This window comes from Oncorhynchus masou, chromosome 30 (genome assembly GCF_036934945.1).
Source record: "Oncorhynchus masou masou isolate Uvic2021 chromosome 30, UVic_Omas_1.1, whole genome shotgun sequence".
Lineage (NCBI taxonomy): Eukaryota > Metazoa > Chordata > Actinopteri > Salmoniformes > Salmonidae > Oncorhynchus > Oncorhynchus masou.
In genome coordinates, this window is record NC_088241.1 from 17,550,202 (window position 1) to 17,571,617 (window position 21,416).

The window sequence follows — 21,416 nt, forward strand, 5'->3', positions numbered from 1 at the left end:
ATAGTAAAGTACAGATACCCCAAAAAACTACATAAGTAGTACTTTGAAGTATTTTTACTTAAGTACTTTACACCACTGTAAATAAGAGTAGAATATGTTTCTAAACACTTCTACATTAATGTGGCTGGTACCATGATTATGGATAATTCTGAATGAATTGTGAATAATGATGAGTGAGAAAGTTACAGATGCACAAATATCATACCCCCACCCTGATAATGACTTCCTCTTCCTCATCACTGCTGTCATCAATGATGATAATTTGTCTTAAAACCTGAGGAATACAAATTAGACAAAAAAATCACGACAGTCATAATCCCTGGTGGACAGACTACGAAAACATAAAATCTGACCAAATTACATAAGATTTTGGTTCTGGGTTAACTGAGATTATGACAGTCCACAAAACCACTTTTATCAGTTCTGTATTGTTTACACCTAAGTATATCCATGATATAATTGTCAACATAGAGTACATCAAAATAACAGTCCCCAGGACGGTTCAACCTAAGCCCAGGTTTATAACGCGGAGGGATCATATTATCGATGGACACGGTTGCTGCATTCAAAACCAAATGTAGGCTATTGGGCTCCTGAGTGGTGCAGCGGTCTAAGGCATTGATCTCAATGCAAGAGGTGTCACTACAGTCCCTGGTTCATATCCAGGCTGTATCACATCCGGCCGTGATTGGGAGTCCCATAGGGTGGCGTACAATTGGCCCAGCGCCGCCAGGGTAGGCCGTCATTGTAGACAAGAATTTGTTCTTAACTGATTTGCCTGGTTAAATAAAACACTAAACATCTCAATGGATCACAACAGTCCTCTCTGAAGGTGGATATCTCAATGAAGGTAGTGTTGTCATCAATCTGTCATTGGAGTGACTTCTATCATTGTTGCCAATGATTAAGTAACTGATGGATTCCATGATGATGGTTTTGTGACATCATAACACATGCTGTTACAGGCATATGATTACATTCCATTTGAAAAGGATCTCTATGGTTACAGGGCTCTGTTTGGCTGATACATTTCCCATTGTTGCTATGTCGCCTGTACCTGCACCAGATGAAAAAGAGCACTGAAGTGAATGCACTCGGTTACTACCTAAATCTACGTATGAGTTTGTCCACTGAGCAGTGACACGAGTCACATTTCTCCTGCACCTGACGTTGACCGCATGAAAAATAGGAAGAGTCTGACAGGCCGGCCATGTGTGCCTTGTTGAACCTTTTTTAAAGCACCGATCCAGCCTGTAGGTCTACTGAGAACCACTCAGGCTCAGAAGACACCGACAAAGCCCAGCATTCACTGATCACCCACAGACAGCAAAACAGTACCGTTCTAAAATCACAAGCTTTTTATATTTTGTTTACAATTGTACCACCTGCAGGCCAATTAGAGAACCTCTCTCAAGTGTCATTCAATTGAAACAATCAAATCAAATCGGACCAAATCAAATTTTATTTGCCACATGCGCCGAAAACAAAAGGTGTAGAACATACAGTGAAATGCTTACTTACGAGCCCCTAACTGACAGTGCAGTTTCAAAAAATATGGATAAGAATAAGAGATAAAAATAACAGGTAATTAGAGGAGCAGTAAAAAATAACAATATATACAGGGTGATGCCGGTACAGAGTCAATGTGCAGGGGCACCGGTTAGTTGAGGTAGTATGTACATGTAGGTAGTGTTACTTAAAGTGACTATGCATAGATGACAACAGAGAGTGGCAGTGGTGTGAAGAGGGGAGGGGCAATGTGAATATTCTGGGTAGCCATTTGACTAGATGTTCAGGAGTCTTATGACTTGGGGGTAGAAGCTGTTTAGAAGCCACTTGGACTTAGACCTGGCGCTCCGATACCGCTTGTTGTGTGGTAGAAGAGAGAACAGTCTAAGGAGGCTGGAGTCTTCGACCATTTTCAGGGCCATCCTCTGACAACGCCTGGCATAGAGGTCCTGGAAGGAAGGAAGCTTGGCTCCAGTGATGTACTAGGCTGTTCGCACTACCCCTGTAGTGCCTTGCAGTCAGAGGCCGAACAGTTGCCATACCAGGCAGTGATGCAACCAGTCAGGATACTCTCAATGGTGCAGCTATAGAACTTTTTGAGGATCTGAGGACCCATGCCAAATATTTTCAGTCTCCTGAGGGGGAATAGTTTTTGTTGTGTCTGCTTCACGACTGTCATGGTGTGCTTGGACCATGTTAGTTTGTTGGTGATGTGGACACCAAGGAACTTGAAGCTCTCAACCTGCTCCATTGCAGCCCCTTTGATGAGAATGGGGGCGTGCTCGGTCCTCCTTTTCCTGTAGTCCACAATCATCTCCTTTGTCTTGATCACGTTGAGGGAGAGGTTGTTGTCCTTGCACCACACGGTCAGGTCTCTGACCTCCCTATAGGCTGCCTCGTTGTTGTCGGTGATCAGGCCTACGACTGTTGTGTCATCGGCAAATTTAATGACGGTGTTAGAGTCGTGCCTGGCCGTGCAGTCATGAGTGAACAAGGAGTACAGGAGGGGGCTGAGCACGCACCCCTGAGGGGCCTCTGTGTTGAGGATCAGCGTGGCGGATGTGTTGTTACCTACCCTTACCACCTGGGGACGGCCCATTAGGAAGTCCAGGATCCAGTTGCAGAGGGAGGTGTTTAGTCCCAGGGTCCTTAGCTTATTGATGAGCTTTGAGGGCACTATGGTGTTGAAAGCTGAGCTGTAGTCATTGAACAGCATTCTCACATAGGTGTTCCTTTTGTCCAGGTGGGAAAGGGCAGTGTGGAGGGCAATAGTGACTGCATCATCTGTGGATCTGTTGGGGCGGTATGCAAATTGGAGTGGGTCTAGGGTTTCTGGGATGACGGCGTTGATGTGAGCCATGACTTGCCTTTCAAAGCACTTCATGGCTACAGACGGGAGTGTGGATCGAAGTTATTTTATTTGGAGACATTGCCTATAGAAATGTATCCGTCTCATATTAGTTGAGAGAGAACACATTTCTCTCGCAAAATTCACTAACACAATCAAAACTTTAAAAGTAATAACTCCGAAACAGTATCATTTATCGTCTGCAAAGATGATCAACTATCACCCTCAGAATTCAGAAAACATGTCACAAGCATAGTCACGGGAAGTAGGGGTGCTGCTGCTGCACCCCCTGAAAAAGTAGAATTTAATAATAATTTCTATTCACAAAAGTAGTGCACTGGGCCTTTGCTTGTCCTGTATTAGAAGACCGATATAGCCTTCTGTAATGCGGGCAAAAAAAACATTTCCAGATCCTAATCTCTGAACTGATCAATTAGCTCAGTTGGTCAGGTGTGGTGCCTAGTTGGAACAAAATCCTGCAGTACTCCAGGAACAGGGTTGCCTACCCATCACAGAGGTTAAGGTGGCTAAAGGTTTCTTCAACTTCCAGAGACCCAGGTGGTGGTCTCAAAAAAGGCCTCAGAATCTGTTTGCTATTCTAGGTTTAAGTAACCAACATCATGCCATAGGTTCTCACGTTCCTCCTGCTGCTGCTCCTCTACTTTAACATCATAGTGCCCATTGGGTATGAAGTTCATTACTAGGTATTACTGCACTGTTGGAGCAAGAAATACAAGCATTTCTCAGCACCTGCGATAACATCTGCAAACCTGTGTACGCGACCATTAAACTTGATTTGAGTAGTCATCAAGCAGCCATCGTGGAGGATGAAGTAGAATTCCTGAGTTATCTAAGCTGTATCATGCATAGAATACTCATTATAGGATATCTATGGTTACAGGGCTTTGAATGGATGATTCAATTCCACTACGTCAACTGCACCAGATGAAAAAGAACATGAACTTCCACTTAATGACTCCCAAATAAAGTAGGTAAAATAGATAACATCTCACTTGCCCTTCAATTGAACCAATCATAGAAGACAGTTCACACACACGAAACCACAAGGCTTTTATTCAAAAACGCATTTAGTCAGGAATTAAGATGTATATATTTATATGTAAATAGATAATGCTCATATACACAGAGAGAATCAATGTGCTAGAGTCATTGCAATATTCATACACATTTAGGTATGTATGTCCTTTCATCTATTCTCCAAAACGATAAATGCGATGGCTGATATCACTGCTTACAATGGATGACCTTTCGAGGCCTTTCAATGCCACCAAAATCTGAATGAGCAGACATGATCAAAGGTAATAAAGTGTGTGTAGTGGTTTGTATGATGAAATCAAAGAAGCCTCTGTAATATAAAGCATTGTTAGCTTGTTTAACATGGCATAACATGTTAGTTTGTTCGATGCTCATTGATTTATTCAAGACTTCCCCCATACTGCAGCACTTTTTACAGTCTGGTAGTTGGCAGCATGGGAGGTTGTTACTGGGGGGGGGGGGGGTCTCCCTCCCTGATTTAGTTGGCGGGTTGGGGGGGTCCCTCTGGGATGAGGGAGGTGAAGAAGGTGCTGATGAAGGACCAGGCGGAGGCCAGGAAGCCGTGGTGGCGGGGGGCAGCGGGAGCTGCCGGGTCCTCTGGGCCTTCCTCTCCACTGTCGCCCTCCTCATCCTCCAGCCCTTCATCCATCATCCGCTCCTGAGATGAAGAGAAACAGGACGAGAAAATGAGAGAGAATAAGAGAAGGACCATCGGTTTAAAAAGCAGAGACGGAGAGAGAATGTTGCAGAGGGAAAGGAGCAGCTTGGACACAGACAGAAAAACAACCACACAGACAGATCGATCAGACAGAAAAACATAACCACACAGACAGAGATAAGAGTCCATCTTAAACAAGGAGCACCTACCATCTCCTGGATGTCCTGGTGTCTCTCTGCCTCGTCCTGATGAGCTAACCCCGCTCCTCCTCCGGGGTTCTGCAGCTCTGGCCTAAAGGGGAACCAACCAGCCCTGTGCCTAGTTAACACCACAAAATTAGTATCTCACACACAGACACAGTGGGCTCCAAAATTACTGTCACCCCTGACTGACAATGCACAAACAATACTTGAACAAATAAACAATATAATTATAGAGATAAACTCAACATGTGAGAAATACTGTACTTTATTAATGTTTTAATGGAACCCACCAAAATCATACAATTATTTAACACAAATACATTTAATAAAAATCAAGGTTTCATAACTATTGGCACTCCTCATTTAGTACTTAGTGCATCCACCTCTGGCAAGGATAACAGCATGGTCTTTTCCTGTAATGTTTGACAAGGTTAAGGAACACATTTGGAGGGACTTTGGACCATTCCTCTATGCAGAACCTTTCAAGATCCTTCACATTCTTGGGTTTGCACTTATCAACTTCCCTCTTCCACTCAGCCCACAGGTTTTCGATTGGATTGAGGTCCGGTGACTGAGATGGCCATGGCAGAACATTGATTTTGCTGTCACAGAAGCATTTCTGTGTGGATCTTGAGGTATGTTTTGGGTCATTGTCTTGTTGGAAAGTTCACCTACGGCCAAGTCCAAGCCTTCTGGCAGAGGCAACCAGAATGTCAGCCAAAATTGCCTGATTCTTGGTGGAATTCATTATGCCATCAATCTTAACCTCTGGAATTAAAACAGCCCCAAAACATCACTGACCCACCACCATATTTCAACGTTAGGGTGCATCTCTCCTGGTATGCATCTCTGTTTCGACACCAAAACCTTAAATTTTGGTCTCATCTGACCAGAGCACCTTCTTCCAGTCATAATTTAAATGACGTTTGGCTCCAAGCACTTGCGTCTGTGTCTCTTGGGGTCAGAAAGGGCTTTCTTATGGCAACCCTTCCAAAGAGGCTGTGGTTGTGGAGGTGGCGTCTGATGGTGCTTTTTGAAACCTGGTGACCCCATGACGCCACCAAGGCCTGCAATTCTTTCACAGTAATTCTTGGGGATTTTGTTGCTTCTCTCACCATCCTCCTCCCTATCTTGGGGGGGGCAAAATGCATTTGCATCCTCTACCCATGAGGTTTTCAACTGTTCCATATCTTTTGAATTGTTTAATATTTGCCCTGACAGTGCTCAGTGGTATATTCAATTGTTTGTGGATCTTCTTGTAGCCATTAACAGATTCAAAGCTCATCACTACGCTAAAGATCCTGGGACTAATCACCTTCCTCTGCAACTGGATCCTGGACTCCCTGACGGGCCACCCCCAGGTGGTAAGGGTAGGTAACAACACATCCGCCACATTGATCCTCAACACAGAGGCCCCTCAGGGGTGCGTGCTCAGTCCCCCCCTGTACTCCCTGTTCACACACGACTGCGTGGCCAAGCATGACTCCAACGCCATCAATAACTTTGCAGACGACACAACGACAAGACAAGCCTATAGGGAGAAGGTCGGAGACCTGGCCGGGTGGTGCCAGAATAACAACCTATCCCTCAACGTAATCAAGACAAAGGAGATGATTGTGGACTACAAGAAAAGGAGGATTGAGCACGCCACCATTCTCATTGACGGGGCAGTAGTGGAGCAGGTTGAGAGCTTCATGTTCCTTGGTGTCCACATCACCAACAAACTAGAATGGTCCAAACAGACCAAGACCGTTGTGAAGAGGGCACGACAAAGCCTATTCACCCTCAGAAAACTAAAAAGATTTGCAAATTCATTAAAAATCCTACAATGTGATTTTCTGGATTTTTTCCCTCGTTTTATCTGTCATAGTTGAAGTGTACCTATGATGAAAATTACAGGCCACTCTCATCTTTTTAAATGGGAGAACTTGCACAATTGGTGGCTGACTAAATACTTTTTTTGCCCCACTGTATTACCTCAATTAGCCTGACTAACCGGTGCCTGTATATAGCCTCACTACTGTTATAGCCTCGCTACTGTATATAGCAACTGACCTTTTTACTGTGTTTTTTTTATTTCTTTACTTATCTATTGTTCACCTAATACCTATTTTTTTACTTAAAAATTGTACTGTTGGTTAGGGCCTGTAAGTAAGCATTTCACTGTAAGGTTGTATTCAGTGCACGTGACAAATAAACATTGGTTTTCTTTATGAAGGTCTATGACCATCCGTCTCTTTTGAACTGCCAGTTCTTTTGTTTTTTTTCATAGTGTTGGATGACAAAGGGATATTGCATTACCTCATTTATTAAATCAATAAATTACTTTGGTGGGTTCCATTGAAATATTAATAAAGTATATTTCTCACATGTTGGTGTTTTGAGTTTCTCTATAATTATATTGTTTATATTTTTTCAAGTATTGTTTGTGCATTGCCAGTCAGGGTTGCCAGTCATTTTGGAGCCCACAGTACAAAGTAAACAGGGTCCTTCAAAAGTATCCACTCTAATGTCAAACTGATAGTGTACAGACGAGAACTCACAAAAAGACGAGCAGCATGGCGCCTATCACCATGACGAAGCGGCCAAAGGAGGAGTAGAAATACACAATGCTGAGCAAGATGGCAGCGCGGGAGACCGCGTACATCCAGTCCAGCCAATCCCGGTTCAGTTCATCCTCATTTAGCACGGCCCCGCCCTGGGCATTCATCTGGATATTAGGATTGGCCGGCCTGTCCTCTTGAATGGGGTTAGGTCCCAGGGGAGGTGGAGCTTCATTGGGCTGTGCGGGTTGGGGGGAGTGGGTGGGACTGGGGGAGGAGGGAGGGGTGGAGGTGGGCTGTGAGGCTGCCACTGCTGCTTGACTGGAAGAGGGAGAGAAAGAAGGACATAAATAAGTATTAGCGAATAGAAGCCAGTGAATATAACTAATTCTAACATAGAAAAGTCTGTGGTCCTTACGGGTTGTTAGGATTGGGCTCTAAATGCAGATGACTGACTTACTATTGCATGTAGTAGTGGCGTGCATACATTTGCTGCCACCAGAGGACCTGCATGGGCATGTACATGGGGTGGGGGGGCACACCTGCAGCCATACCCCCCTGTACTGGGAGCTGTGTCCCATCTGGCCTATGGAGGAAAAACAGTAACACATGCAATCAAAAATCATGCGCACACAATATTTTCTGCATTATTTCCACCATTTAAAAAAATTGAATTTCAATTATTTTCCTGACTAGGTAGAAACTGAACTAGAATTGATCCCAATACACGAGAACAGTGCTTACCATTGCATTATACCAGTAGAGGTAGGATTTTGAGGGTTAAATTGGGGGAAGCCTCCACGATGCCTTAGTCCATCATAAGTTCCTGCTACTGAGGCAGCGGACTGACCGTCCTGATTTGGTGTTGTGGCTTGGGGGGTGGAGCCATCACTGTCTGAATTCTGAGTGACAAGACATAAACCAGCAAAGGAATATATAGGTTAAAAAAAACAATGCACCTATGGGAATAAGGACAGCTGCAAAGTAGGGCTGGGCGGTATAGAGTATTTTACTATATACTCACACACCGGTACTGATGCACAGACAAGCTTGGGTTTTACTTTACCTTGTATAACGGTATTTCAATGTTTGGTTTGTTAAATGTGTTATGCCACTGTGTGTAATGTCGGTTGGTTCCTACCCTGTCACAATAACCTATCCCTCGCTTTTTCATTCATTGTGTCAATCACTGGATTCAAAGTGCCCACTATATTCAAACTTTTGGTTGAAGTTTCTTGAATGTCCAAAGCCCTATTAAAAACCCTTAGAATGTATGTGTTGCCACCCCAGGGTCATGCACTAAATAAAGCATATTTAGAACTTGTAATGTTAAAAAACTCAAATACCGCAAGAAATTTGAAAAATATTGTGATATATTTGGGTCTTGTCGCCCAGCCCTACCGCAAAAACACCAAACGGATACCTTCCAAGTCACCGAGTAGAAATGTAACATATAGACCACACCCCACTCTCCATTCCAAATGACAGGGCATTCTGTTATGTGTTCTAGGCATTTCATTTCTATCTAATTGAATTGTTGAGCTCCACAGAATGACTCCACACCATTAGACGTACCCCAGAGCTGGAGCTGGGGTCAGAGGTCACCGAGCTGGGGGTGGAGCAGTGGGGCGTGGGCGAGGTTGGTGGGCTACGGGAGGCACACACCAGGTGCATCATGTGATAACCCTCCTGCTGTAGGCAGAAAGAGGGTTGGATGTGGGGGGAAAAGGAGAAGGGCATAATTAATCATTTGATTCTGTTTTGGTGATTGGAGGACTTGAGAGCGAGGGAGGAATTTCAGGGAACAGGCTAGAATTCAGGGACAAAGCCAACCTCAACAATGTTGCTTACTACATCGGATCAGCTATTGTTATACCGTCACAGTCTTCTGCCTCACGTTCACCCTCTCTCTCAGACACACAAGGGGGTGGGCCCTATTCAATAACGGCTCAGCAGTCAGTTGTCTTATGTTGAGTGAGGTTTCTGTGATATTGCATACCAATTCTAACATTTCAGATATAGTGTTAGTCCACCATACTCCAAACTTCTCCACCATATGCCACAGCAGAAAAACAGAGAAGGTTGAGAGTGGTCTTTACCTTCCTGAGGACATCCCTCAGTTGCAGGTGGTCCTGGAGGAGATGGCCTGAGTATACCAGCCGCTGATCCTTGGATGACTAAAACAACACAACTGTCATTCTGAGAAAGCCTGTTGCAGAATATGCAACTAGATCATTTAAAAATCACATAGTTTGGGTTGATAAGCCGTAAATGCAAAAATTATGGAAATGTTACATGCAAGAACAATGGTGCTGAAAGTATATCAACAAGGTGGTAGGGCAATATTACGTTTATTAATACAGAAGTACTATTGCAACCATAGACCTAAATGTTTGATTGATCTGATACAGTGACAGAACATGACATCAGTAATATCTCTGGTTGGAAAACATGTGAATTGTTTTTATGTAGATAAAATAATATTTGCATGACAATCTGGCACCAATTGGATGGAAACCTAGCTTGTGTTCCAGACTAAGCATTTTCAGATTAGATTACATTAGATTAGGGTAGATTACACACTTGAACACATACCTGCAGCGTCACAAGACAACGTCTTACAGAATTATTTCACATGATGTACAGTACCAGTCAAAAGTTGGGACACCAACTCATTCAAGGGTTTTTATTTTTTACTATTTTCTACATTGTAGAATACTAGTGTAGACATCAAAACTATGAAATAACACATGGAATCATATAGTAACCAAAAAAGGGTTAAACAAATCAAAATACATTTTATATTTGAGATCCTTCAAAGTAGCCAACCTCTGCTTTGATGACAGCTTTGCATACTCTTGGCATTCTCTCAACCAGCTTCATGAGGAATACTAAATTTTATCAGCATATCGATTGCGCAACCAGGGGCGGAAAAACCTTGGATCACTGTTACTCTAACTTCCGCGACGCATATAAGGCCCTGCCCCGCCCCCCTTTCGGAAAAGCTGACCACAACTCCATTTTGCTGATACCTGCCTACAGATAAAAGCTAAAAAAAAGAAGCTCCCACGCTGAGGTCTGTCCAACGCTGGTCCGACCAAGCTGACTCCACACTCCAAGACTGCTTCCATCACGTGGACTGGGACATGTTTCGTATTGCGTCAAATAACAACATTGACGAATACACTGATTCGGTGTGCGAGTTCATTAGAACGTGCGTTGAAGATGTCGTTCCCATAGCAACGATTAAAACATTCCCTAACCAGAAACCTTGGATTGATGGCAGCATTCGTGTGAAACTGAAAGCACGAACCACTGCTTTCAATCAGGGCAAGGTGTCTGGCAACATGACTGAATACAAACAACGCAGCTATTCCCTCCGTAAGGCTATCAAACAAGCTAAGCGTCAGTACAGAGACAAAGTAGAATCCCAATTCAACGGCTCAGACACAAGAGGCATGTGGCAGGGTATACAGTCAATCACGGACTACAGGAAGAAATCCAGCCCAGTCACGGACCAGGATGTCTTGCTCCCAGGCAGACTAAATAACTTTTTTGCCCGCTTTGAGGACAATACAGTGCCACTGACACTGCCTGCAACGGAAAAATGCGGTCTCTCCTTCACTGCAGCCGAGGTGAGTAAAACATTTAAACGTGTTAACCCTCGCAAGGCTGCAGGCCCAGACGGCATCCCCAGCCGCGCCCTCAGAGCATGCGCAGACCAGCTGGCTGGTGTGTTTACGGACATATTCAATCAATCCCTATACCAGTCTGCTGTTCCCACATGCTTCAAGAGGGCCACCATCGTTCCTGTTCCCAAGAAAGCTAAGGTAACTGAGCTAAACGACTACCGCCCGTAGCACTCACTTCCGTCATCATGAAGTGCTTTGAGAGACTAGTCAAGGACCATATCACCTCCACCCTACCTGACTCCCTAGACCCACTCCAATTTGCTTACCGCTCAAATAGGTCCACAGACGATGCAATCTCAACCACACTGCACACTACCCTAACCCATCTGGACAAGAGGAATACCTATGTGAGAATGCTGTTCATCGACTACAGCTCGGCATTCAACACCATAGTACCCTCCAAGCTCGTCATCAAGCTCGAGACCCTGGGTCTCGACCCCGCCCTGTGCAACTGGGTACTGGACTTCCTGACGGGCCGCCCCCAGGTGGTGAGGGTAGGTAACAACATCTCCTCCCCGCTGATCCTCAAAACTGGGGCCCCACAAGGGTGCGTTCTGAGCCCTCTCCTGTACTCACTGTTCACCCACGACTGCGTGGCCACGCACGCCTCCAACTCAATCATCAAGTTTGCGGACGACACAACAGTGGTAGGCTTGATTACCAACAACGACGAGACGGCCTACAGGGAGGAGGTGAGGGCCCTCGGAGTGTGGTGTCAGGAAAATAACCTCACACTCAACGTCAACAAAACTAAGGAGATGATTGTGGACTTCAAGAAACAGCAGAGGGAACACCCCCTATCCACATCGATGGAACAGTAGTGGAGAGAGTAGCAAGTTTTAAGTTCCTCGGCATACACATCACAGACAAACTGAATTGGTCCACTCACACAGACAGCATCGTGAAGAAGGCGCAGCAGCGCCTCTTCAACCTCAGGAGGCTGAAGAAATTCGGCTTGTCACCAAAAGCACTCACAAACTTCTACAGAGGCACAATCGAGAGCATCCTGGCGGGCTGTATCACCGCCTGGTACGGCAACTGCTCCGCCCTCAACCGTAAGGCTCTCCAGAGGGTAGTGAGGTCTGCACAACGCATCATCAGGGGCAAACTACCTGCCCTCCAGGACACCTACACCACCCGATGTTACAGGAAGGCCATAAAGATCATCAAGGACATCTACCACCCGAGCCACTGCCTGTTCACCCCGCTATCATCCAGAAGGCGAGGTCAGTACAGGTGCATCAAAGCTGGGACCGAGAGACTGAAAAACAGCTTCTATCTCAAGGCCATCAGACTGTTAAACAGCCACCACTAACATTGAGTGGCTGCTGCCTACACACTGACACTGACTCAACTCCAGCCACTTTAATAATGGGAATTGATGGGAAATGTTGTAAATATATCACTAGCCACTTTAAACAATGCTACCTTATATAATGTTACTTACCCTACATTATTCATCTCATATGCATACCTATATACTGTACTCTATATCATCGACTGCATCCTTATGTAATACATGTATCACTAGCCACTTTAACTATGCCACTTTGTATACATATTCATCTCACATGTATATACTGTACTCGATACCATCTACTGTATCTTGCCTATGCTGCTCTGTACCATCACTCACTCATATATCCTTATGTACATATTCTTTATCCCCTTACACTGTGTATAAGACAGTAGATTAGGAATTGTTAGTTAGATTACTTGTTGGTTATTACTGCATTGTCGGAACTAGAAGCACAAGCATTTCGCTACACTCGCATTAACATCTGCTAACCATGTGTATGTGACAAATAAAATTTGATTTGATTTGATATTGGACATCCACCTGGGAATACTACAGACTATTCTATTCACATTGCCCCCCTCCCCTCCACTGACACATTCTGTTGTCATCTATGCATTGTCACTTTAAGTAACACTACCTACATGTACATACTACCTCAACTAACCGGTGCCCCTGCACATTGACTCTGTACCGGCACCCCCCTGTATATTTTTTGTTATTTTTTACTGCTCCTCTAATTACCTGTTACTTTTATCTCTTATTCTTATCCATATTTTTTTGAAACTGCACTGTCAGTTAGGTGCTCGTAAGTAAGCATTTCACTGTAAGGTCTAAACTGGTTGTATTCGGCGCATGTGACTAGTAACATCTGAAGGAGTTCCCACATATGCTGAGCACTTGTTGGCTGCTTTTCCTTCACTCTGCGGTCCAACTCATCCCAAACCACCACAATTGGGTTGAGGTCTGGTGATTGTGGAGGCCAGGTCATCTGATGCAGCATCATCACTCTCCTTCTTGGTCAAATAGTCCTTACACAGCCTGGAGGTGTGTTTTGGGTCATTGTCCTGTTGAAAAACAAATGATAGCGGGACTAGGCGCACACCAGATGGGATGGCGAATCACTGCAGAATGCTGTGGTAGCCATGCTGGTTAGTGTGCCTTGAATTCTAAATACATCACCAACAGTGTCAACAGCAAAGCTCCCCCACACCTCCTCCTCGCTTCACGGTGGGAACCACACATGCGGAGATCATCCGTTCACCTACTCTGCATCTCACAAAGACACAGCGCTTGGAAGCAAAAATCTCAAATTTGGACTCATTAGACCGGTCTAATGTCCATTGATCGTGTTTCTTGGCCCAAGCCTGTCTTCTTATTGGGGTCCTTTAGTAGTGGTTTCTTTGCAGCAATTTGACCACGAAGGCCTGATTCACGCAGTCTCCTTTGAACAGTTGATTTTGAGATGTGTCTGTTACTTGAACTCTGTGAAGCCTTTATTTGGGCTGCAATCTGAGGTGCAGTTAACTCCAATGAATGTATCCTCTGCAGCAGAGGTAACTCTGGGTCTTCCTTTCCTGTGGCGGTTCTTATGAGAGCCAGTTTCATCATAGCGCTTGATGGTTTTTGCGACTGCACTTGAAGAAACTTTAAAAGTCCTTGAAATGTTCTGTATTGACTGGCATCCATGTCTTAAAGGAATGATGGACTGTTGTTTCTCTTTGCTTATTTGAGCTGTTCTCGCCATAATATGGACTTGGCCTTCTACCAAATAGGGCTCTCTTCTATATACCACCCCTACTGTGGCAATACAACTGATTGGCTCAAATGCATTAAGGAAAGACATTCCACATATTCACTTTAAAACAAGGAACACCTGTTAATTGAAATACATTCCAGATGACTACCTCATGAAGCTGGTTGAGACAATGCCAAAAGCATGAAAAGCTGCCATCAAGGCAAAAGGTGGCTACTTTGAAGAATCTCAAGTATATTTTGATTTGCTTAACACCTTTTTGGTTACTACATGATTCCATATGTATTATTTCATAGTTTTGATGTCTTCACTATTATTCTACAATGTAGAAAATAGTTTAAATAAATAAAAACCCTTGAATGAGTAGGTGTCCAAACTTTTGACAGGTACTATATATAAATGTAGACCTACGTACATGTAAAAGCAAGCATTTCAAATCCCCAAAACGTAGTCTATGCTTAGAAGGAATAGTTGGGTTTTGTTTTGGTGGTCAAGACGCAGCAAGATAGTGCTCACAGATAAACAACGTGGCAGAGAACCCAATGTGTCATTCATTTTGGAAAACCTGTCAAATGAACTATTAAGATTATATCCCTTAACTAATCCCTTCATTTAGGATGCTTGGTTGGTTGCTGTGGTTACACAGTTCTGTTCTGCTTTCCCAGGTTGATGTCCAGTTTGAGATTTACTCAACAGCTGTCACATCTTTCAGTTTATGGAGCTCAGGTAGGAAACAATTCGACTGTCTACAGCTTCCTCTAGTTATAGAAAATGCTAAGATGAACAACGCAATTGCAATTACCTCACAAGTGTATAACATGAAAAATCAGGGCTTGTTTCTTACTCAAATTCTGGAGAAGTCTACTTCAAAACTATATTGAACAAAAATATAAAACGCAACATGTAAAGTGTTTGACCCATGTTTCAGGAGCTGAAATAAAAGGTTGCAGAAATGTTTCACAAGGCCACTCTAAAATGTGCAGTTGTCACACAACACAATGCCACAGATGTCTTAAGTTATGAAGGAGCTTGCAATTGGAATGCAGGAATGTCCACCAGAGCCATTGCCAGGGCAAGCTTTAACTTCCTGACTGATGTCTTGAGATGTTGCTTCAATATACCCACATCATTTTCCCTCCTCATGATCCATCTATCCTGCAGCAAAGCACCCTAACAACATGATGCTGCCACCCCGTGTTTCACGGTTGGGATGGTGTTCTTTGGCTTACAAGCCTCCCCCTTTTCCCTCCAAGCATAACAATGGTCATTATGGCCAAAGAGTTCCATTTTTGGTTCATCAGACCAGAGGACATTTCTCTAAAAAGTACGAGCTTTGTCCTCATGTGCTGTTGCAAACCATAGTCTGACTTCTTTTATGGCGGTTTTGGAGCAGTGGCTTCTTCCTTGCTGAGTGGCCTTTCAGGTTATGTCGATATAGGACTCGTTTTACTGTGGATATAGATACTTTTGTACCCGTTTCCTCCAGCATCTTCACAAGGACCTTTGCTGTTGTTCTGGGATTGATTTGCACTTTTCGCACCAAAGTACATTTATCTCTAGGAGACAGAACGCGTCTCTTTCCTGAGTGGTATGACAGCTGCGTGGTCCCATGGTGTTTATACTTGTGTGCTGTTGTTTGTACATATGAACGTGGTACCTTCAGGCGTTAGGAAATTGCTCCCAAGGATGAACCAGACTTGTGGAGGTCTACAATTTATTCTCTGACGTCTTGGCTGATTTCTTTTGATTTTCCCATTATGTCAAGCAAAGAGGCCTTGAAATACATCCACAGGTACACCTCCAATTGACTCAAATTATGTCAATTCGCCTATCAGAAGCTTCTAAGGCCATGACATAATTTTCTGGAATTTTCCAAGCTGTTTAAAGGCACAGCCAATTTAGTGTATGTAAACTTCTGACCCACTGTAATTGTGATACAGTAAATTATAAGTGAAATAATCTGTCTGTAAACAATTGTTGGAAAATGTACTCGTGTCATACACAAAGTAGATGTCCTAACCTACTTGCCAAAACTATAGTTCGTTAACAAGACATTTGTGGAGTGGTTGAAAAATTAGTTTTAATGACTCCAACCTAAGTGTAAGTAAACTTCCGACTTCAAATGTAGGTGGGGGCTTAGTGACTATGCATAGGTAACAAACAAGCAGCGTGTAGCAGCAGTGTACAAGGGGTGGGGGGGGGGGGGTCAATGTAAATTATCCGGTGGCGATTTTTATGAATTGTTCAACAGTCTAATGGCTTGGGCATACAAGCTTTTGAGGAGCCTTTTGGTCCTAGACTTGGCGCTCCGGTACCACTTGCCGTGCGGCAGCAGAGAAAACAGTCTACAACTTGGGTGATGGAGTCTGACAATTTTATGGGCTTTCCTCTGTTGGGGAATAATCAGAATTAGTTGGTAACATAGGTAAGATGTTTTATATTCATCACATGTTTGTAAGTTACTTCTCATCAGAATGTTATTTTTGTATAATACTGTGGCCGGGTTGCAGTATCTGTTCTATGTCAAGACTAAGTTACTTGGGCCGGAGAGAGGGGAGAGGTCAAGCGTGTATCTCTTGGCTCCACAATGTCTGTGTGCCAGTCCGTGTGTCTCTGTGATCTTGTCAAGATAGGATGGATTTGATATATGGCTGTTGATATGGAGGATTTGTTTATGGTTCTGAGTTTGAGAAAATAACATAGTTTAGGAGACAAAGCTGAACGATAAATTATGCCTATGCTGTCTGGCTATGTGCGTCTCAGGATCTCAGTTGCAATGTGTAAGGGACTCTCAGAGAATTCATTGATAGACACTGAATTGATCTGAGAGTCACAGGGTTGTGATCAAGCTCATATAATTAAAAATGGACTTTGTGATAACTAACTCTGACTTGTGTGTGGTTTGCTCTCATGATTTGGTAAACAGAGGAACTTTCCACGACACCTCTGACACTGCCTATTTATAGATCCTGGATGGCAGGAAGTTTAGCCCCAGTGATGTACTGGGCCGTTCGCACAACCCTCTGTAACTCCTCATGTTCAGATGCCGAGCAGTTGCCATACCAGGCAGTGATGCAACCAGTCAGGATGCTCTCGATGGTGCAGCTATCAAACCTTTTGAGGATCTGGGGGCCCATGCCAAATCTTTTCAGTCTCCTGAGGGGGAAAAGGTTTTGTCGTGCCCTCTTCACGACTGTCTTGGTATGTTTGGACCATGATAGTTCATTGGTGATGTGGACGCCAAGGAACTTGAAACTCTCGACCCGCTCCACCAATGGGGGCCTGTTTGGCCCGACTTTTCCTGTAGTCCACGATCAGCTCCTTCGTCTTGCTCACGTTGAGGGAGAGGTTGTTATCCTGGCACCACACTGCCAGTTCTTTGACCTCCTCCCTATAGGCCGTCTCATCGTTGTCGGTGATCAGGCCTACCACTGTTGTGTCATCAGCAAACTTAATGGTGGTGTTGGATCGTGTTTGGCCACGCAGTCATGGGTGAACAGAGAATACAGGACGGGACTAAGTCCACACTCCTGAGGGTCCCCAGTGTTAAAGATCAGCGTGGCAGACGCGTTGTTGCCTACTCTTACCACCTGGGGGCAGCCCGTCAGGAAGTCCAAGAACCAGTAGCAGAGGGAGGTGTTTAGTCCCAGGATCCTTAGCTTAGTGATGAGCTTCGTGGGCACTATGGTGTTGAACGCTGACTTGTAGTCGATGAACAGCATTCTCACATAGGTGTTCATTTTGTACAGGTGAGAAAGGGCGGTGTGGAGTGCGATTGAGTCATCTGTGGATCTGTTGGGGCGGTATGCCAATTGGAGTGGGTCTAGGGTGTCCGGGAGGATGCTGTTGATGTGAGCCATGAAAAACTCTGAGCCTGTGGTCGTTTCCCTTGCTCTGCATGCGTAACGCTGCTTCGAAGGTGGCTGTTGTCGATGTGTTCCTGGTTCGAGCCCAGGTAGGGGCGAGGAGAGGTACGGAAGCTATACTGTTACACTGGCAATACTAAAGTGCCTATAAGAACATCCAATAGTCAAAGGTTAATGAAATACAAATGGTATAGAGGGAAATAGTCCTATAATTCCTATAATAACTACAACCTAAAACTTATTACCTGGGAATATTGAAGACTCATGTTAAAAGGAACCACCAGCTTTCATATGTTCTCATGTTCTGAGCAAGGAACTGAAACGTTAGCTTTCTTACATGGCACTTTTACTTTCTTCTCCAACACTTTCTTTTTGCATTATTTAAACCAAATTGAACATGTTTCATTATTTATTTGAGGCTAAATTGAATTTATTGATGTATTATATTAAGTAAAAATGCGTGTTCATTCATTATTGTTGTAATTGTCATTATTACAAATAAAATAAAAAAATAAAATAAAAATCGGCCGATTAATCGGTATTGGCTTTTTTTTGGGGTCCTCCAATAAATCGGTGCTGAAAAATCATAATCGGTCGACCTCTAGTGAATACAGTTGACAGTGGGTCCGTTGACCCGTTTAAAGGTTCTGTTCACATCGGCTGCCGAGAGCGTTATCACACAGTCATCCAAAACGAACATAAAAGGCATTTAGCTTGTCTGGTAGGCACGTGTCACTGGGCAGCTCGCTTCTGGGTTTCCCTTTGTAGTCAGTAATAGTGTTTGAGCTGCTCTGGATCGACATGTATTATTGCATGTTCCAGTTCCCACCAATATCCAGCAACTTTGCACAGCCATTGAAGAGGAGATGGACAACATTCCACAGGCCATAATCAACGGCCTGATCAACTCTATGCAAAGGAGATGTGTCGTCCTGCATGAGGAAAATGGTATTAACACCAGATACTGACTAGTTTTCTGATCCACACCCCTACTTTTCTTTTATGGTATTAAAGTAATGTAAAATCCATAGATTAGGGTCTAATTAATTTATTTCAATTGACTGATTATATCAACTGCAACTCAGTAAAATATTTGAAATTGTTGTGTTTATAGTTTTGTTCAGTATACTTTGCAGATACTTTTACTGTGGTTATTCCTTTGAGAGTTAGACCTAGAGCTGAGCTGGAGCAAAAGCCTGCACACCCAGTAGCTCTCCAGGCGGACGGTTCCCCCGTCCTATCCACTCCCCTTAGTTAATGGAATGGTGGGGATGAGGAAACCAAAAAATGGCAGTACCAACTCACCGGCTTGCTTGGGTACACATTCGAGATGTGACTCTTCAGTTTCTCTACCGTCCAGTTGAGAAAACAGTTTATTGTCTGGTCGTCATACTTCTGGTTGGGGGCCTTGATGACTAAGGTGACGGGACTGTCAACTGCTCCTGGGTCCATGGTTCATATTAATGGGTGTGTCAAGGGGATGGGAAAAGACAGGGCTCGCCTCCTACACCTGAGGAGGAAGACTCCCTCAGATCCTCTTCATCATTGTGATCTCAAGTCCAGCTCAGCCAATGACTGTGGTGGACAGGGTATTTTCCCCTCTAAAGAGCTGTCATTGACGGGGAGATGGTTCTGTGTCCAATCACGATGTAATCCTGTTGGAGAGTGAAGCAGCTATGTTTCTTGGGGTTCTGTCAAATAGAGAAAGTGATTAAGACAATGCTTCTCAAACAGTTATGAATCTGGACGTTTTGAATGTCCTTACTTGTGGTACTAACTAGGCTACTCAAATGTATTGACATGCACAGATTGACAGTCTCTGGAATTGTTTATGTTAATGTATCATTAAAAAAGAAAGGGATATTAGCTAGCTAGCTAATACTTTTAAATGCTATTATAATGTAATTAATGAGTGAGACACAGCCAGTCCTGATGATTACTATTCAATCCTTTGTATGGCCAGTTGAAGAAAATATTAGTGCTCAAGAGCGTAGTCAGCATGACTATATTCAACAGACAAGTCGCGGATAAACATAAACACAGACACTGGATCTCTGACAGCCTTGACCAAGCTAGCAACAATTCAGGGGGAGACATTCCAGGCTTCAGAACACCTGTCGCGTTGCGTCATACAGCCGTCAAAACGAGCCATCCAGCCAGACTAGTTAGCGACCTACTTGTTTATTGTTTACACTAACCACCAAAACTAGTCTATGTAGAAAGTAATTGTATGATGTTAACTACTTTAGCATATCTGACAAATAGACGATCGTTTTACGAGTGCTGTGCTATCAAAGCTCCAGAGATTAGTGTTGCTAGTTAGCTAGCTACCTATTAGCCAAACTAACACTACGTTAGCATATCGTGAAATGCTGGTTTGCTACTTCTCTTGATAATACGAACGACGTGACAATATCGGGGACAGGAGGTTTATTCATACACAACGTTAACTTACTTTAGATTATTTGAGTATTTTCGACCCCTTTTGACTGCTCCTTCCCAGTTCGACAGTTTTTTTTGGTGAGTCGGGCGTGATACCGGAAATTACGTCATAATATTCCACTGACAGCTAGTGGGTACCAGTCATAGAGATAGATAGAGGACACTATAATAACTCACGGGTGTTAGTCGTCCAACGAAAGTATTTGTAAATATATTTGAAATATTGATGAGAAATTTAAATTTTGTCAATCTGGGAAATAATCAAATTAGCAATTGTTTTTCCAATGTGTGTATAAAACATGTTCTGGGTGGATCTTCTGATTTGGTAGGGACATCCATCTGCAAGTTTGTGCTGTTCTTTTTGTTTTTGATAGTGCAAGATTCCCAACTAACAACAAGTATGTGATGAATTTCATTATAATTCTTACTAATTCTTCTTAAATGTATTAAATTGTCGTCGTCCCCCCCCCCTCATCAACCTACACACAATACCCCATAATGGCAAAGCAGAAACAGGTTTTTAGAAATTTTTGCAAATGTAGAAAAACATTTTTTTTAATGAAATATACATTTACATTATTCAGACCCTTTACTCAGTACTTTGTTGAAGCACTTTTTGGAAGTAATTACAATCTTCAGTCTTCTTGGGTATGACGCTACAATCTTGGCACACCTGTATTTGGGGAGTTTCTCCTATTCTTCTCTGCAGATACTCTCAAGCTCTGTCATGTTGGATGGGGAGCTTTGCTGCACAGCTAATTTCAGGTCTCTCCAAAGATATTTGATTGGGTTCAAGTCCGGGCTCGGTCTGGGCCACTCAAGGACATTCAGAAACTTGTCCTGAAGCCACTCCTGTGTTGTCTTAGCTGTGTGTTTAGGGTAGTTGTCCTGTTGGAAGGTGAACGGATGGTGGCAGACATTTTTTGGGGTAACCTTCCCCAGATCTGTGACTTGACACAATCCTGTCTCGGCGCTATTATCCTTAGCATAAATGAAATATCTTATAGAATTCTACAGTCTGGCCACACAGCAATGTTGTTTGTAAT

The 21,416-nt window shown here is 43.6% G+C and overlaps 1 protein-coding gene across 1 annotated transcript; it reads right to left on the minus strand.

The window, feature by feature from the left end:
* Positions 1–3,915: 3,915 nt before the first annotated feature.
* herpud2 (HERPUD family member 2) lies at positions 3,916–20,470 on the minus strand. Its single transcript, XM_064948263.1, has 9 exons — positions 20,384–20,470; positions 19,234–19,619; positions 9,417–9,494; positions 8,893–9,009; positions 8,062–8,219; positions 7,778–7,903; positions 7,318–7,638; positions 4,781–4,889; positions 3,916–4,571 (listed from the first exon to the last, which is right to left on the minus strand). The coding sequence occupies exons 2-9, from the start codon at positions 19,378–19,380 to the stop codon at positions 4,392–4,394; spliced, it is 1,236 nt and encodes a 411-aa protein (XP_064804335.1). The 5' UTR covers positions 19,381–19,619; positions 20,384–20,470; the 3' UTR covers positions 3,916–4,391.
* Between the last annotated feature and the right edge of the window lie 946 nt (positions 20,471–21,416).

Excerpts from the sequence above, each read along its gene's own strand:
- herpud2 (XM_064948263.1), bottom strand. The coding sequence starts at position 19,380 with ATGGACCCAGGAGCAGTTGACAGTCCCGTCACCTTAGTCATCAAGGCC. Across the intron at positions 9,495-19,233 it reads ATGTGTACCCAAGCAAGCCG|TCATCCAAGGATCAGCGGCT; the intron begins GTGAGTTGGTAC and ends GTGTTGTTTTAG. Across the intron at positions 8,220-8,892 it reads ACCCCAGCTCCAGCTCTGGG|AATTCAGACAGTGATGGCTC; the intron begins GTACGTCTAATG and ends CTTGTCACTCAG.